Here is a 19647-nt window from a genome sequence, read left to right on the forward strand (position 1 = left end):
CTGGGGTCCCCAAGCCATGGCTCTCACCAACCGGCGCCTAATATTTTCTGGAATTAGGTAATCAGGATGTGCCCCTCCAGGGAGAGAGCCCATTCCATTCCAACAATCCATCTCTGGGATTTCCGTGTGTAGGTGGGATCATGGAAATGTCAGTTTGGTTTGGATACTCTTAAGCATCGTGATAGGTTTCTGCAAGTGTCAGACACTCGGCTGACCAAAGATTTGCACCTGCACCACTCCAGTGTGGCTACCAGATGGTTCAAGGGAGAGAAGTTACAATGTTACACTTCCATTTATGTTCACCACCTTTATTTCCCCTGACAATACTCACCAAGGTTGTACTGCTGGATGTTGCTGATGTAGCCAAAGAGAGGACAGTGCCCAAAGATGACAAGCATGACACTGCCGCTTCTGAACTGCACAATGTGAGCTGAGTGGCCGACCACAGCGTACTGCTGCTTGGCTTTGGGAGTCACCTGCACCCAGGACTGATTGTGAACGTGGAGCACCCACAACTGCTTGGTGATGTTCCCAGATAAATCAATTTTGCCTCCGTACATGTAAATTTTATCCTGAAACATACCACAGTGTTAAGGTGGTCAGCTTGGCCACGGGCTATACAGGTCGAGGAGACATAATTACGAACACAATACACGACACACAGCATGACATGTGTCAACAAATCCCTCCCTCTCCCCAAAAATTATACATTGGTCACTCAATCCACGACTGTTTGTGGGACGCTGTTGTGCGCAATTGGCTGCCGCATTACACCCACAAAATATAGTTAATTCACTTTACAGCATCTGCTGTGATGCGCTTTGAGACGTCTCAATAACATGATTAGGCGCTATATCAAATGCAAGGATTATCAATGTAAAGGGGAATGGTCATGATTTGCACAAAGTAGGATGGGTTCTCTTTTCAACCACGCGTTTGGTCATTTTCCTCACCTCCGAGTCGGCTCTGTGAAAGGCTTCGAGATGTCCTCCTGACATGAAAGATGCTGTGTAAATGTCAAATTGTTGCTGTCGTAGGCAGTAATCTCAGCCAAAAGCAACAGTGCAAGTATCTGTCACATTCGGGGAACACAGAGGAACTTGGGAGATTTTTTTACTTCTGCATCAACAAGCAAGTCAGATTTACTTAATGCAATCTGGCTCAGAATGTGATGGTCCACTCTGCACTTGACCTTCCCCAAAGTCTCAGGCTGAAATGTTGCTGTGTGGTGCAATACTAAAACAGGAGCAAATCATAGGTGGAAAAAGACTTTAAACCGCTCTGCATTTCTAATGTTACATACAGAGGATAGGATTCCAACCATCTACTTTGAATAATAATACTTGCAGTTGATATAGCATCTTATCACACCATTGAAATGTCCCAAAGCGCTTCACTATGTAAAGTGAATTGTAAATTGTATATTTTGTGAGCGAAACACAGCAGCCAGTTGCACACAGCAATGTCCCATAAACAGTTCTGGATTGAGTGACCAACTTTCCTTTCTTTTCGGAGGCATTTTTACCCCCAGAAAGTGATTTGCCATTCGACTAACAGTTGGGTTTCTACTTACTGATAGATAAACAGAGGCGTGTGGAGTAAGGAAACTTGTCTAAGGTTTCACCCTGCCTGGGAATCGAACCTCGCTTGTGAGGTGAACGTGACAACTACTACCCTATGGGACTTGAAATGCCAAATGGTTGATTTCAGTGCTGTGACTGAAATTCTGTGAAATGATAGAGTACTGAACAAACTGGTTAGCACAAGGGAGGGAGCGAAATAAAGAGCACTGTGCAAAGTTTGCATGTGTCCTCTCTTAAAGCCGATGATTCCCAAAAAGAATATTACCTCGTGCAAAGCCACGGAGTGCCCGTACCGTCCCATCGGTGTGTTCACCAATTTCAATGGAAGCCACTTCAAACTCCTCAGGTCATATCTGTGTGCAGGTAACGTCAAGATAATTTAAACAGGAAAACACGGGAGATGCTAGAAATCAGCAACAACAAATTGCATCGGAAGGACGTTCCAAGGTGCTGGACAATCGAGGGTTCCCAGCGGAGCTGGGAGTTGGATTCGGGAGGGGTGGGGTCTAGGGGTTGGGGGGGAACCAACCGACCGAAGACATGGTCAAAGAGAAAGGACTTGAGATGGACTTTGAAGGAGGCGAGGTGAGGGAAGGACCTTGAAGGACATAGAGGGACTCCAGGATGGAGTTCCAGATACTCTGAAAGCTTGACTGCCAATGGTGGACCAAAATCAAAATTAACAATGGGTTAGAGAGAAGAGTAGTTCAACTTATTGACAAAGAGTCACAACCAAACAGTAAATCTCTCCTCTACCCACCTTTCAGATGTCAAGTTCAGCTGCTATGGATTCCTTAATTTTAAAAAAAAGTGAGTAAAATATGAAAAAGTCCTGTTACCTCCTGTTTTATTCTTACAATGAATTTTTACTTTCTGTTGCAGATGAGTCAAGTGTAACAATGTCTGATACCAGTAACTACATGGTCGAGATACCCGTATTGTGGTTAGTATATCCATGAATATCCAAGGACCCGAAAGACAATGGAAAATGTGTGCAGTGATTTTAACAAAATGGTAAACACTTGTACTAAATACAGTGAAGTGCTTCTAAATACAATTATCATCATTCATCCACATGTTTCAGTTGTTGGTTAGTGCATTGTAGAAAAAAAAGGGAGTAACAGGACTTTGTGAACACTAGTGTAGTTCATTCATGACTCACACTCCTGTGTGCACTCTCGCACAATATCAAGCAATATAAAATTCATTTGCAATAAGAGAACTGGGAAGAAAAAAACAATGGAAAGTCATTTCCATCCTTGCAAAGTAAATTTCACCTGAAGAACACAAACTTCCTCCTTGTATCTGCATGTTATGTTAAATTTAACATAACATGCGCCTTGGGACGTCCTCCCAATGTGAAAGGCCCTACATAAACGTAAACCTGCATTGCGTGTATTGAAATTATCCAGAACATCGCCAAAATGATCACTGAAATGCAAGTGCATGCAATTGCACTGAAACTCCAGCAGGTGGCACAAATTAACATTCACGCCCCAAGTCTGCAATGGGCAGTGGTGTGATTGGAGAGATGAAAGCAGTTTATTCATCTTTGATCGCAGAGGTAGAGACGAGGTCAATCAATAGAGATTGCAGCTTATTTTGCTGTATCTATTTGCACAATTTACTTAAAAGGTTCCCCGACAATGACTGAATGTCAACAAAACCGCAGCCATCAACTTTGGCTCCTGCCATCGACCAACTATTTCATCAACCAAGGAGACACTACACTACCTTAGTGTTATGTCTGACCCTCGGGCCTCTAAGCCTTTCATCCAGTCCTTGACGAAATCCCCTTTCACCCATCTCCGTAACATGGGTGGCTTCCATCTTTAGCTCACCCCCAACACAACCTAAACCCTGACTTGGTTTCTCTAACTCCAATCTCCTTGTTTTACCAGCTCAATCCTCCACGATCTGCAGATTCCCTGCTCTTTGGAACTCTCCCAATAGGTCTTGGCTTTGTCTCCTCTCTCCCTGCCTTCAAATCTCTCATTAAAAAAAGCATGATTCTCTGTTACTGTGCATTTAGTGAACACACCTGAGTTTTCCTCCGTGCTCGATGGAGCCCGGAGCACCTCTGTTGACACAGTTCTTTGCACTTGACAGGTATTCTCTATGTGCACATTTTTTTCAAGCAGCTTTCATGCAGTGTCTGATCCGTTCATTCCAAAGGCATTTTCGAAGGATGAACTTCCAAGGACCGTCCCAACTTAGTGTTGGTCATGTGGCGGGGTGGTAAAATTTGTTCGGCCGGAGTGAAAACAGCTCCCTAATTACTTGTCAAGGTGATGCAAATCTCACCCCACCCATCCCCAGCAGTGAACTTGCTGACTTCAAATGAAAATTGGTGTGAGACAAGGGACCACGTTGGTGAAGACCTCCACAAGACTGTCCACCTGTCAATTTTTTTTACTAATAAAATGCTTGTCATGATCTGAATCTGTGCAAATACTACCTTGGACTTGGGCTGGGACAGCACCATCACTGTGTGAGCAACGACCAAAAGAACAAGAGGCCCCCCCACCCTCCCCCCAACCCACCCACCCACACACAATGTGGACAATTTAACAAAGGCAGGTACACTCTCTCAAGGGTTAAGTCTGCAGCAGCGACTTACTATGTCTAAGCACGGATTTGTTGTACTTACGCCATAACCATCTGGTAGTCCGAGGAGTTGAACACGTAGCCTCCGATAACCCACATGATGTCATCACTGACCACAACCTTGTGGGAAGCCCGTGCCAGACCAGGCACCTTGTGCTCCTCCCGACCCCAGAAGGAGTGATTGCTCGGCACTGGGAACGAGCAGTCAGGACCTGAGGGAGTTTAGATTAACAGTATATGCTCTCAACAATGGTATGACTGTATGGAAAGCACAATGGAAAAACCTCAAATAAACACCGCAGAGGCTTACTTACAAGAAAAGTCATGCTGTCAGTGTCTAATACAGGGGCAAAAAGAACAACATTTGTTTTTGGTAATATTAAACCTTCACTAATAAACACCTGCAGAACGTATAACCTTCACTGAGAAAATACAGGGGTATCCAACAAACGTTTCTAAACAGACATGAAACAGAATCGGAAATACCATCACAGCAAGCGGCCATTGAACCCATTGTGTCTGTGCTGGTGCTTACTCCCCCACTGGAGCTCTCTATTCCCCTGCTCTTTCTTAATCATATTTGTCTAGTTTTCGCTCCACCACTGGAGCTCTCTGCTTTAATCCCATAATATTTGTGCAATCCAATGGACCTGACCGCTTTAATCCCAGTCCCCTCCTCCTTCCACATCATATCTGTGCTCCCACCCCGATGTTGTGCTCGCTCCCCGAATGGAGCTGTAGAGTCTAATCCCATTCCTCTGCTCACGGATATCCACCACTTTTAAATGCTTTATGGGCTCAACTACGACAGACATTTATGGTAAAGCATTTTACATATTAACTGCCCACTGTGTAAAACAAATTTTGCTTCTAGCATTCCCCGTTTTTTTGGTTAATCAATTTATGGCCTTGAGTTACTGAATGGAAATAATCTCTCTCTACTAAGCTGACCAGAAACATGCCTAGTTTAGGAGATCATTCTTAGATTCCCTCCCACTGGTCCCAGCAGAAACTTTCATGGTCACATTAACCTGGAGCAAATCAAGGAGTGGGTCCCTATTATGAATGAACACTGGATCAAAAGTTATCAAACTGCACTCACCCTGCCAGCCAGTGTTGCACCAGCAGCTCTGCGTGTCGTTCAGGTCACAATTCCCGCGTACAGGATACCCACACTCGTCTGTGCAGTAAGGGATGCTGCAGGATTCTCCTTTCCAGTGCTCATTGCACACACAGTACACGCTGCCTTTGACATGATCCACGTGGCACACGCCTTGCTCTGAGCAGTCGTTCGGACAGGCATTGATGCTGTTCACATCGTAAAAGAAGTCTCATCACTACTGGGGTCATTGGCGTTTTTCATGCACATCTTTCAAATGTCAGTCATTTTAACCTCTATAGTTGGGAGCGCTGCTTATCCGCAAATCTTGTGTCCGCTAATCTGCATTGGCGCCGAGAAGCAGAAGTTCGGCTGAAATGCTGGTGAGAATCTGATCATTCAGCATCATTTCAATGGAGTCCTTCAAAAGGTTACAGAGGATTCCAGCTCCCAATTGCAATACACTGTCATTGTCAGATTCCTACATAGGACTCAAAATGACTCAAGCTCACAGAGTCTCGGAAGATACTCCAATCAGTGCAGCGCTGCATTGTGAGAGATATCGTCCTTCGGATGAGACATTAAACCGAAGTTCTGCCTCTGCCTGTTCAGGTGGATGTTAAAATCCCACAGCACAATTTGAAAAACGAAGGGAATTTTCTCCTTGTGTTCTGACCAGTAATCCAGCTCATTCACCTCGAGCATGTTGGTGGGAATTATCTGTCACATTTGCTTATGTATTTTAAAAAATCATTGCATATAATTATCCTTGCATTTGATATTGCGCCTTATAGCATGAATGAAATGTCTCAAAGCACATCACAGAATACATTGTAAAGTGAATTGATTGTATTTTGTGGGTGAAACGCGGCAGCCAATTGCGCACAGCAGTGTCCCACAAACAGTTGTGGATTGAGTGACCGCATTTTAATTATTCTTTGGAGTGATTATTATCCTTGGAAAGCAATCCGCCAATTGACTAGCAACCGGATTCCTTCTTACTGCTAGGTAAACAGAGGTGTGTGTGGAGTAAGGAAACTTGCCTTTGGGACTCCACCAGAAGCACTTTGAGATGCACTACAAAAAAGCAAGTTCATTCATATAAAACAGCATCAGTACAACTGGAGATTTCTCTGCAAATTTTCTTTCTCTATGCATAGTATCATAAGTTCAAACCTTACAAAATGTACACACTCACTGCACTTTACAGTGAAGTCCTTTGAGATGTTCTCCTGATGTCAAATGCAATAATAATAATAATAATAATCCTTGCATTTGATATAGCGCTTTTCACGTTGGGAGGACGTCCCAAAGCGCTTTACAGAACACACTGTAAAGTGAATTGACTGTGTTTTTGTGGGCGAACGCGGCAGCCAATTGCGCACAGCAATGTCGCACAAACAGTCGTGGATTGTAAATGACCAATTTTTTTGGGGGGGGTTTTATAATAATTATTATAACCTGTATTTCTGATTCAACAAAGTAAGCTTCAGATAGCATTCACTAACAATAGACTTCTTGCACAGGCTCATGTTTCAGTATAAACCAGCCTGCCCCCCTGGACTTCACTCTAAATGAAAGCTATGTTACTAAAGGAAATCAAGACAATGGGAGTAATTTCAGGCTCTGTTTCACAACAGGATTCACTAAGAGAGACTCTAGGCATAGGCAATTCATTGGAATTCGCTCTAGATATAAGGGTATGCCTAGTGCAGGTAAGTGCAGTGACTATTTCTAAGGAAATGAGGCAATTGACACTAGAAATATCCGCAGAATGAACCTTGAGGGTAATAATTATCTGGCATTTGATAAGTGCATTCATCAGGTTGTCAAGTTACCTTAAAGCACTTCACAGGATTTTCCTGCAAAGTTTAGTGACTGTATTTTGTAGGCAAACACAGCAAGCAATTTGCACACAAAAACGTCCTGCAGACAGTCATAAAGGGAATAACCAATTTTATCTGGAGAATTGCTGGACAGGTTATTGGGAGAAAGAAACTTTTCTCTTTTCCGTAGTGTCACAGGATCTTTAACATCCACCTGAACAGGCAGACAGTGCCTCGGTTTTAACTTCTCATCTGAAAGACAGTACCTCCGACGATGCAGCGCTCCAAGGACACTCCTAGGGATCAGCGAAAAGCTCATAGTCCCTCTATGGGACTTTGCGGTCTCGCTCTATTACAAATAATTAAGACAGGAAACAAAAAACAACTTGCATTTATATAGCGGCCCTCATGAAGAGTAGCGTACCAGAGCACTTGACAGTGACGGAGCACGGCGCTGAGCTGGGGGGAGGTGGTCGAAGGCACAGTTGAAAAAAAAGGTCTTCAGTTGCAACCTGAAGATGCGGAAGGAGAGGGCAAGGCAGAGGGATAGAGGGAGAGTCTTCCAAAGTTTCGGGGCACAGTGGCTGAAAGTGTGGCCATCGATGATGGAATGCAGTTTAAGGAGGCCAACAGTAACTACAGGAATATTTGCAGTATGAGAGCGGATCAGTCAGTGAAAATCAAACACAGCAGTTCGTCATTAAAAGGTCAAGCTGTTTGTTATGAGAACAAGTACCAAATTCAACCACCCTCCTTAGTAACCGGTTCTAGCAATCTACTTGCTTTGTGTCAGCCCTAAATATGACCTTCACAGCCCTGCCCTACAGTGACAATTACCATTCCTGCCCTCCACTTCTTAAGCTGCCTTGAGGTTGCAGTCTATGTTACTGTGTGCCACTTGGCTGTCGCACTATAGCTACTTCTGCCCAGCTACACTGCATAGCCCTTCTGTATTCAACATACAATTGTGTAAAAAATAAGAGCTAATCATAATAATCCTTGAATTTGATATAGCAGCTTATCATGTTGTCACAGGATATTAATGTAAATTGGAGTGACTGTAATTTGTGGGAGAAACACGGCAGTCAGTTTGCGTACAGCAGTGTCCCACAAACAACCATGCAGAATGGGTGGCCAATTTTATTTGGGGGGATTTTTAGCCAGGAAATAAATGCACCTCTACAGCGTTCGCTTTAAATTCCATGATGACAATCAGAGTATCAACAACAACAGGATTCCATTTATAAAGCGCCTTTCACGTCAGGAGGACGTCCCAAGGCGCTGCACAGTTGGGTCATGACCCGAGCAGGGGGAAATGGTCAGGGTGAGGGGAGGGAGGGAGCGAGGAGGGGGAAATGGTCAGGGTGAGGGGGGGGGGGGGGGGGGGGAAATGGTCAGGGGGAGGGGAGGGAGGGAGCGAGGAGGGGGAAATGGTCAGGGTGAGGGGAGGGAAGGGAGGGAGCGAGGAGGGGGAAATGGTCAGGGTGAGGGGAGCGAAGGGAGGGAGCGAGGAGGGGGAAATGGTCAGGGTGAGGGAGCGAGGGAGGGAGCGAGGAGGGGGAAGAGAGTCGAGAGGGGAGCTGAAGGCTCGGTCAAAGAGAAAGGTTTTGAGACCGGCCTTGAAGGAGGAAAGGGAGGAGGCGGCGAAGGCACTGGGGATGGAGTTCCAGAGCCTCGGGGCTGAAGGCCCGACCACCGATGGTAGGGCGGTTGGGGCGGGGGACGTGGAGCAGACCAGAGCCAGAGGAACGGAGGGTACGGGCAGGTAGGTAGGGGGATAGTAGGTCGGAGAGGTAGGAGGGAGCGAGGCCGTGAATGGCCTTGTAGGTGAGGATGAGGATCGTCAGAGTATTGACATTTGTCCCATAAAAGCCTGGGTTGGTGGTGTATCAACCTCTGTGAGCCACCCACATGAATGGCCACTGTCTTCCTTGTTTCCCCCACACCATTTAATATCCCTCTTCCTCAAGCTTTTCAAATATACTCGCTTCTCTCTGCAGTTGTCTCGCTAGCTTAACTGTCCACAGACTCCAATTGATCCAAAACTCCAGATCCTCACCCTCACTATTACCTTAGTTCTCGCCTGGCTCCCAGCAGATTGATTTCAAGTTCCTTGCCTTCAGCTATCAATGCTTTCAAGCCCCAAACAACACCCCATTTTTCCGAACTCCTCTGAACCCACTCCTCTGCTTGCCTTAGTCAGGCCCATTTCCTGCCTTCCCTGCTTCACCGAGATTTTAGATTCTATGCCATTAACCTCTGAAACTCCCTCTCTCTAATCCTCTGTCTCGCCCCAACTCTGTCTTCAAATCCTTCTTTAAAACCTACTTCTTCGACTGCAACTATGGTCATCCACCTGTTTCCCACTTGCTCAGTGGCCAACCCCCAACAATGTAAAGCACTCCATGATATTGTCCTATGTGAAGGGCGCAAAACAAATCCAAGCTGCTGTTATGGCATTCTAAACCATTTCTGTCCTTCCTTCCGTCCCATCCATCAGATGAGATGTTAAGCCGAGGCCCTGTCTGCTCATTCAAATGAACATTAAAGATCCCATGACACTGTTCGAAAAGAGAAGGGAGTACTCCCCACGTCTTGGCCAACAATCCCTTCAACAAAATTGGTCATTCGCTTGGGGGCTGTTTGTAGGATGTTACTGTGTGCCACGTGGCTGTCGCACTTGACCACAAAACAACAGTTACCGGATTGAACACAATATCCTGTGAAATGTTTTGGAATCTCCACCCAATGTGGAAGGCACTGCACCAAATGCAAGGATTATTTATTAGTTCCAATGGGCTCCAATGAAGGGGCACAAATTAAAGTTAATTGCAAAAGGTATTATTGGGCAGATTAGGAAAAAAATCCTACAAGGTGTGTAGTCAGAAAATGGGAATTCTCTGCCATGAAAGCTTAATAATGAATGGATAATAAGCTGAGCTGTAACATTCTATGATTCTTTGAAAAACGTCAGACTGTATTATAATAGGTAATTAATAATAATCCTTGCATTTGATATAACACCTTATCATGCCAAAGCGTTCACAGAATATTTTGTGGGCAAAATGTGGCAACCAATTGCGCACAGCAGTGTCCCACAAACAGTCGTGGATTGAGTGAACAATTTTTTTAAAAAAAATTTGGAGTGACTATTACCCCCAGAAACCGATCTGCCAAGCGACTGACATCCTATTTATTGCTGAGGCATGTGGGGTAAGGAAATTTGCCTAAGGTTCCGCTTGCAAGGTGAGTGCTCTAACCACTACCCGATAGGACTCCACAAGGGCCTCCATTTTAGAGGTCTTCAGAAAATTAAAGAACAATGAGCTACACATTAATGTCAATAGCAACAATTCCTGCCAGCAGCGAGCAACATTTAAATTTTAATAGCAGGTGTCACACGGGGAGCGGCGGCAGGACAGCGCAGGGAGGAGACTGCGCCTACCTACCCAGGTACTTAAGCACGAGGCGGCAGGGAGTGCAACTCGGGGGGGGGGCGGAGCGGGGGAACCGCTGACGTCATAGTTTAGTTTTCAGGAGAAAAACAAACCTCTGCGCCCCCCCCCCGCCAGGGCTCACATCAGGGCCCACCATGGTCCTGTTGGGTTGGCTGCCCCAGCCCCAGCCTATGGGATAATGCCATCCACCTGACCGCTCGCTCCCGGTCCCCGCGTGCGCACTATGGCTGCCGCTTTGACCCGAGCCCCCTCCCCCCCCCCTCCTCTCTCCCACCAAACCCTCCCCCCTCTGCATCTCTCCCGCTCTGTCCTCCTCTCTCTTGGTCCCTCTCGCCTTCTATCCCCACTTGACCCTCCCACAACCTCCCTCTGTCCAGTCTGGGAATCCTCCGCCCGGCTCACCGTGGCATCGGCGTTGGCTGTCCAGCAGCAGCCACACCGACTGCCCCATTCCCCACCACACTCGCCAGCCAACCCGGACACAGACCCGGGGACCCAACCTCTCTTCCCTCATCCCCATTCCCCCCACCCCTGCCTCACAACCTGGACCCCCCTCCCACACACCCTTCTGTCGATTCAGAGAAGTGATTCCAAAATATTTCTAACCCCCTGCAGATTCCCACAGCAGTGCCACTGCAGAGATACAGATGGACTTTAAAGATGTTTCTAAACTTCCAAACTTGTTATATTTGCTGCCAACAATTCAAAGTCAAAGCCAAGATTGACTGGGGTAAGTTAGAAGGGGAAACCAATAGTTTGGGAGAGTGACAAGACATTAAAGATCCCATGACATATGGAGCAAAGATGGAGTTGAGGAACAGATCAGCCATGATCTGATAGCATGGCAGAACAGGCTCGAGGGGCTGAATGGCCAACTCCTGTTCCCCTGTTCCTTTGACATTATTCGAAAAGAGAAGTTTCTCCTGGTGTCTTCCTGATATGTTGATCACACACTTCATGGTGGTTTGAAAGACTGCTGCAAATCAGCTACTCTATTTGTCTAAAGGTGAATAGTCACTACACGTGACAGCAATATGTGAAGCAATCTGGGACATTACAGGTGCTATGTCAAGTACAAGAATTATTTGTTGTAAAAAATACATCAGCATAGAAATAAGACGCCTCCTTGTGGCTTAACCACCAAGCCACCACCACCTCCATGTTCTGAGCACCAGAGGCTCCTAAACGTTCCTGCAGTATTTATGGTTAGGGAGAGTGAGTGGAAAATCATCTTTGAACTGCGATCACATGGAAGAAACACAAATATACAGCCAATTCACTTTACAGTATATTATTATCACTATTACTTAGGTCAAGCCAAGGGACTTCAAGACAATTTTGAACCTCACTGTGTCTATGAGGCAGTATTTCTAGAACCTCCTTCAAATGGAGGGGCGAAGGGAGATAAGAGAGGTCCACTCAAAGCTGAGAAGGATCCAAGAACATGTTCCAAGTTCACCCTTCACACAAGTCTTGGAGTTATTAGTAATTATTGCAGTAGACACAAGTCCTTCTCAGGCAACAGAATATCAAAATCGAGTCCACCCTCTGTTGCAGTCTCTAGTCCAGTTCCTGAGCCTCGTGGGTCCAAAGGGACACTTTTAATGATAGACCATCATCGGCAGGACTTGGATGGACAGACTGGGGCAGGAATTCTCTCCACTCAGCTCTTGTTAACCCTACAAACCAAAGCCCTAACAGTTCCTAGCTGGACAAGCAATGAAGGTCAGTGCTTTGCCTTTGGGAGCGGGGGAGGGGCGGCAGAGGGAAATGGTAAATGAGACAAGTTAGTGCACAAAGCGGCACTCGTTGGTGAAAATACCACAAGGAAGGAGAACAATGGGGAATGATCGGTAGATGACACGCTTACCTCGTGCTGACCCGGTAGGAGATTAACAGCCGCTATAATCAGTTTTAAGATTAACTTGTAATCTACACTGGAGAGCTGGGAGGAGCAACTTTAGCTCTGCTTTCATTTCTACTGGAGAGAGGATGCTGTGCTGCATATTGAAGGACACACCAGCATCTTGGGACATCCTCCCAACACGAAAGACGCTATATAAATGCAATGTGTTGTTGTTGTTGTTGAAGAGAATGTTCTATTCTGTAGATTAATATCCTTGTTGGATTAAGAGTCAATCACTGCACTACTCACTGCCAACACAAACCACTGTGAGTACCCGGGAGTTAACCACAACTTGCATTTATATAGCAACTTTTACATGGATAGCATCTCGGAGTTAATGGCAAGCCTTACTGTTAAATACAACACCTTCACAGGATTTTACTGTAAAATGTATTAACTGTGTATTTTGAACACAGCAGCCAATTTGACTCAGCAATGTCTCACAAACAGCCATGAAGTGAGAAACCAATCCTATTTGGGGGATTGTTGGCCAGGACACCAGGAGAAACTCTCTTCTCTTTTGAATTGTGCCAAAGGATCTTTAATGTCCATCTGAACAAGAATACGGGTCCAAGGCTTAAACCTACAATTTTCAGATTGAGATATGAGAGTACACGGAAATTTTATACTGAAAAATTTCACTGACACAACACAAATCCCAATATTCCTCATCACTCATTACTAACCATTGGAAATAATCTAGTGCTGTTTACACTATTATAATCCATCATAATATCAAAGACCTCTCACCAGGTCACCCCGTGAACCCACAATCTTCCAACCCAAAGGCAAGAGTGCTACCAACTAAGACAGGCTTTGTTGCCACAACGAGTCACAATGAGTTTTGAATGTATTTTCTCCTTGAACAAATAGTCAAGCTATGGAGGAGTTAACTTGAAAGAGGTCTTTGATGTCAAACAGTGTTACAACAAGATAAACTAGTGAAAGATTACTTCCATTGGTCAAAATAAACAGCAAAGGCACACGGTTTAGATAATGCAATAATATAACTAATGTTAAAAATGTAAAAGAATTAAACAGGAAACTGGGAAGTATGGTTTAAATGTGAAATTTTCTGCCACAGACCATAGTTGAGTCCATAGATTATTTTGAAAAGCAAGTAGATAGATGCCTGAAGAGGAATATTAAAGTAGTATTGGGATTAAATTTAGGAGAAGAACAGGCCTACTTTTGTGCTTTTTTGTGACAACAATGTTCTATAAACAGCCATGAAATGAATTACTTATATTAAATGGGGGATTGATGCCAAAAACCCCAGGAGAAACTCCTTTCTCTTTTCAAACAGTGCCATGAGATCTTTAAAATGACCACCTGAACAGGTAGATAAGACCTCAGTTTGATGTCTCATCCTAAGGACAGCCCCTGTAACAATGCAACACTGTATTGGAATGGCAACGTAGACTATACAAGTTCCAAGTCCTGGTGTGGGGATTGAACCCACAACCTTTTTGATTCCGAGGGGAGAGTGCTACCAATTTCACCGGCTGACATGCCAAATGCCATTGAGCAGCCTTGCTTAATATACACAACACGGGACTTGGGGATGTGTGGGCGGGGGGGGAGGGGTGCGCTCACACAGGGATTTTCACCAGGGGCAAACATTCTTCAGTTTAACATCTCTTGTTCAACCTATTGACCCAGAGGAGAGAATGCTGCCAAGTATTAGCATTCAAAGTACTGTGAAACTGTACAGTGTTCGGTCTGGTATTGTTGAGTAGAGTGAGCCAAGTGACATTAATATCAGTGCCATCCAGCCTGGATTCAGACAGAATCAATATTACAACTTAGGACTTACTTGTACGTAATGTTAAATCCAGTCAGGTTATAGGCGGCGTCACTAAAAAAGTGCAGCAAGGCATAGCCTGATCGTGAAACCACTTCAGGCATCGTCTCGTTCCCGTTCTTTTCAGGCACAATTAAACCACTGGGGGAGAGAGAAAAAATACACACAGAAAATCAACCTTTTGGAAATTTCAATGCACACACCATGGCAGACAAGCCCCTGTAAAAGACGTTAGATTGTCACAGAATATTTATAGAGATACTTTGTAAACTAACAATTTCTGAATGCTAACTGGCTAACATGTAGGCAGGTACTTAAAAGCAAGGTGAAATGGCAAAATAATAATAATTTAGTCACTCAATCTACGACTGTTTGTCAGACACTGCTGTGAGCAATTTGCTGCTATGTTTCGCCCACAAAATAGTCAATTCAACTTCACAGTATCTCCTGTGAAACGCTTTGAAACGTCTCAATGCTGTGTTAAGGCACTGTATCAAATGCAAGGATTATTATATTATTATTATTTCGATTGCAAGCACTTACTTGCCCTGCTCTGTCACGCTGCTCTGGTGAGACCAGTTACTGGGAGGAGTGGTAACTGACACTCTGCCCCAGCCTGTGAATGGTCTGAGCCACACAACTGGGCAAGAATACTACTACAACAACAACAAACAGCATTTATATAGCACCTTTCACGTCACAACTGGCAACTGTGCTGATACATTATCAAATGGTTATAGAGGACGTGGCTTTAGCTCCAGAACCAATATTGTGTTCTTTTTTTTGTCAGCCCAGTGTGGCGATACATGCAAGCGATGTGGAAATTCCAGAGAAGTTTACACTCTCTACGTGCTTACCTAATTCCAGAAAGTATTAGGCACAGGTGCAGAACCATAATATCACATTTGGGGGCACCCACCACTATGTCCCACCAGTTGGCCCAGTGTTCACGACGACAGGTGCAACGCAGAAGGTCACCAAGCGTGTCCACCAGCACAATATCATCTGCAAGCAGGAGCACCACAATGCTGTCAGAGGCTTAGAACCAAGTCATTCCCCTGAGGTCTCTATACCTTAGCTCTGGGACGCAGTTCAGTGGGGAAGGTGCTATATATAAATGTAAGTAGTAGTTGTTGCAAAGCTATACCTAATACTTCCTGAAATTAGGTAAGCAGGATTCGCTCCTTCAGGGAAGGAGTGCACATCCCATTCCAATAATTATCTCAGGAATCTCCATGAATTGGTGCAGGAACTATCTTTGGCGTGGATACTCTTAAGCATGGTAATAAGTTTCTGCATGTGTCAGACACCTGGATGACCCACAAAATAATGGCTGGTTATGGAAGCCTACAAATATAATAATCCTTGCATCTTTCATATTGGGAGGATTACTCAAAGTACTTTGCAGGATTTGACACTTCTGATTTTGAATTATAGTCACTGTATTTTGAAAGCAAAAATGATGGTGTTTGAATCCAGGTAATAGTTTCCTGCAGTTAACAGAAAATGCCTTTGACAGAACATACCTGCCCTAGAATTCCTTTCCTGGATTGCTAATTTTTAGCCATCCTGACATCATCTTTCAATATTTATTAAATGAGAGAACATGACCAATGGTCCTTATTCTGGACCATTGGACCGAGTCCCATGGCATAGTTAGCACGCTCGCCTCGCAAGTGAGAGGACCCAGGTTTGTTTTCTGGGTAGGGTGAATCCTTACTCCACACGCCTCTGTTTACCTAGCAGTAAATAGGAATCCAATTGTTAGTCGATTCATGGATCGCTTTCTAGGGATAACAATATCTCAAAAATAAATTGGTCCTCAATCCACGATTGTTTGTGGGACATTACTGTGCACAATTGGTTTTACAATATATTCTGTGAAGCACTTTGAGACATCTCAATGACATGATAATTACGCTATATCAAATGCAAGGATTAGTATTACTATTATTCATACACGAGAATTCAAGCAACACATCTCCTCCCTCAAAAGTGTAAACTCAAGGATGGGAAACAGCTTCAGAACATTTAGCTCTGTGCAACTATTGACGATTTAGAGATATTCAGGGAAAACAACAGAAAATATGCACTGTCAGTCATATGTAGAGTTGGAATTAATTCTTATTCCAGTGTTTACCTTCACAAAATGAATACACATCCACAGGGGAGGAAGAAGCGGAATAGTTTTGACGGGTAGATTGAAACAGAACACAGTTTCTCTGAATCCAAGTCTTCATAATGTTTATAGTGTGGTCTGCAGAATCCCAAGAGGGATAGTTCACTCCAGTAAAATTAATACAACACCATTACGTCCCTGGCAATAAAGAGAAGGATTTCCAACACCAGAAGAATTATGACCCTGGTCACCAGGGTTAAACAATGGCTTGGAATCCACCTTCATTAACTAATTAACGGCTTCAGCTCCAGCCCCCGCACCATCACGTGTGGCGTCCATCAGGGCTCTGTCCTTGGTCCCCTCCTTTTCAACGTGTACATGCTCTCTCTTGGTGACATCATCCGTAGATGGGGTCAACTTCCACATGTATGCGGATGACATCCAACTCTACCTCTCCGACTCCATCTCGACTCCAAGACTACTGCTGTCTTCAGACTGCCTGTCGCACATCAAGTCTTGGATGAGAGCAAACTTCCTCCAGTTGAATGTCAACAAGACTGAAGCCCTTCTGCTTGGCTCCCATTAGTGCCTCCATACCTCGGGCGCTGACAGCTTCACCCTTCATGAATGCACTTTACACCTCACGGAGCCAATACCGAACCTCGGAGTCCTGTTCAACCCTCAACTGGCCTTCACCCCTCACATCTGTGCCATGATCCACTCTGCCTTTCCCCATCTCTGCAACGTTGTCCAGCTCCGCAACTGTCTCTCACCCCAGGCCGCCGAGACCCTCATTCATGCATTCATCACATCCAGACTCAACTACGCAAACTCCCTGCTTGTTAGCCTCCCCAATTCCTCCCTCAACAGGCTACATACAGATCATCTTGTGTCCTCTCCCGCACCAGGCTCCACAAACTCATTGCCCCCATCCTCGCCCAGCTTCATTGGCTCCCCATCACACAGAGGATACAGTTCAAGATTCTGGTCCTCACTTTCAAAGCCCTCCACAGCCTCACTCCTCCATACCTCTGTGACCTCCTAACCCCCTACCAATCTCTCCGCTCCCTCAGCTCAGCGGGATCCAGCCTGCTTTACGTCCCACCTTGCCCGGCCCACCATTGGCAGATGGGCCTTCAGTCTCTCTGCCCCCACCCTTTGGAACACGATCCCACAATCTCTCCACCTCGCGCCCTCCCTTGCTTCCTTCAAGACCCACCTCAAGACCCTCCTCTTCAACCGGGCCTTCAGTCACCCTCCTCCCCTATCTCCCCGCCCTCCACCTCTCCTGAACCCAAGCACCAGTTCTGGTGCAGATCCCTGACTGTCCAGCGCCTTGGGACTTCCTCCTGATGTAAAAGGTGTTATACAAATGTAATTTGTTGTTGTTGATTGGTTTGTAGAAAGGTAAGATGCTTGCAGGGAGTTCCTGGTATTTGCCATTCACCTAGTGAGGGCTCAAACGACGATTGTCGGATGTCAAATAACCAACTAGTGACTATCCTTCTTGAGGGGGAAGTAAGCAGCTGACCTGACTTCAAGGTAACTTTTCCCCATACTACATGCTTCAACTGCAGACAAACTGTGGAGAGATCCCCTTAAGGATCATGACAATTAATGAACAAACAGTATGAGGGATCCAGGAAGTGTAAAAGGACATTAGGTTAAGGACACAGCGTGTGGTTATTGTGGTAGGTTTGGAGTATATTGAGTTGAGACCCAAATAAACTAAGTACTCAACAGTACTTTGGAGCACTTATTACACAGACCATTGCAGTTCAGCTTCATAACCAAAACCACCTGAGACATTCACTCCACAGACATTCACAAACCATTCCAGTACACTGGCTGCTTTTGACACCGGAGCCATTTATCTGAACAATCACTTTAAACATAATCCTGAAGTAATTCAGCAACCCGAAGCAATAGCTTTCCAGAAAAAAAACTATTCATTATAATATATACAATTAGGTTAGCAAGAGCTGTGCACTCAGCAACATAACATGCAGCTATCTTGGTATGAATTGCAGAACTGGGATTTGTTAGCATTCCCAGAACAATAAACAGGGTTTAATTCTTCTGGTATTGGAAATCCTTCTAATAACTGTCAGTGCGACAGGCGTCTCAATCAAATATACCAAAAAAAAAGGACATCTTAAGCAACGAGTAGTGAAGTAAATTATCTTGCTTATGCATTTTACCACGGTCATAAAAATTGAGATGCATTGAAAACGTGCACTTATAGGGCATCTCGTTCCAAAATTTCTTTACAGATTCAGTTATACACAGTTACAGTGTGAATCCCATTTCAATGCACACACGTTAAAAATGGCCAACTTCCAGGTGATCAATGTCATTGCTGGCATCACCTCATCCTTTGAAATGATGACAATCCAGTCACTCAGAAGCCTTTTTGAGCAATAACCATAATCATAATAATAATTCTTGAGATTTGATATAGAGCCTGATCAAGTCTTTGAGACGTCTCACAACGCTTCACAGAATATATTGTAAAGTAAATTGACTGTACTTTGTGGGCGAAACACGGGCAGCCAATTGTGCACAGCAGAGTCCCATAAACATCCGTGAATTGAGTGACCACATTTTTTTTTGTTCTATTTTTTTGGAGGGATTATTATCCCTGGAAAGTAATCAACCAACTCCCCAGGTCCTACTTACTGCGAGTTAAACAGAGACGTGGAGTAAGGAAACTTGCCTAAGGTTTTACCCTGGCCAGGAATCGAACGTGGGTTTTTTCTTGCTTGTGAGGCAAGTGCTCTAACCTAAATAAATTAATCCGAAAGGCACCTGAACTAAATTTTAGGGGTCTCAAACTCCCCTACCTACTTGGTTTAACACTTGACAAAGTGCTAAGATTACACCATTGCAGAAGATATTTGGATATACTCAACTATCCAAAATTTATCGTTGCTCAATAAAGTAACTCACTGGCTGAAACAAGACAACTCCAATCATTCAACTTCGTCACTTGTTCTTTCATTAGCAGATCCCAGATCGAGCAACTAAATTCCACTTCATCACACGTATTGCACGAGTCAGTTTGGACATGCCATAAATCTTTACTGCCCTCATTAGCTCACCTTATTACACCAAAACCACTGGAGACAAAATAAAACCACTGCTAGATTATACAGTGAAAAGACAATTATAAAAACCTCAAGGCTGCAATGTTCACAACCCTCAATTGAAGCAATGAAACAAATTTCAATAAACTGGAGAATTAG

The 19647-nt window shown here is 44.6% G+C and overlaps 1 protein-coding gene across 1 annotated transcript in view; it reads right to left on the bottom strand.

Annotated features, from left to right (window-relative positions):
* atrn (attractin) overlaps positions 1-19647 on the bottom strand; it is a 171090-nt gene that overhangs the window by 110756 nt on the left and 40687 nt on the right. The window contains exons 4-8 of the mRNA XM_042343754.1: positions 14296-14424; positions 5293-5498; positions 4234-4402; positions 1849-1936; positions 332-572 (exon numbers count right to left, since the gene is read on the bottom strand). Of these exons, the coding sequence (XP_042199688.1) occupies positions 332-572; positions 1849-1936; positions 4234-4402; positions 5293-5498; positions 14296-14424 (833 nt within the window). The remainder of the gene's footprint in view (positions 1-331; positions 573-1848; positions 1937-4233; positions 4403-5292; positions 5499-14295; positions 14425-19647) is intronic.

This window comes from Callorhinchus milii, unplaced genomic scaffold (genome assembly GCF_018977255.1).
Source record: "Callorhinchus milii isolate IMCB2004 unplaced genomic scaffold, IMCB_Cmil_1.0 Scaffold1, whole genome shotgun sequence".
In the NCBI taxonomy this organism is placed as follows: Eukaryota; Metazoa; Chordata; class Chondrichthyes; order Chimaeriformes; family Callorhinchidae; genus Callorhinchus; species Callorhinchus milii.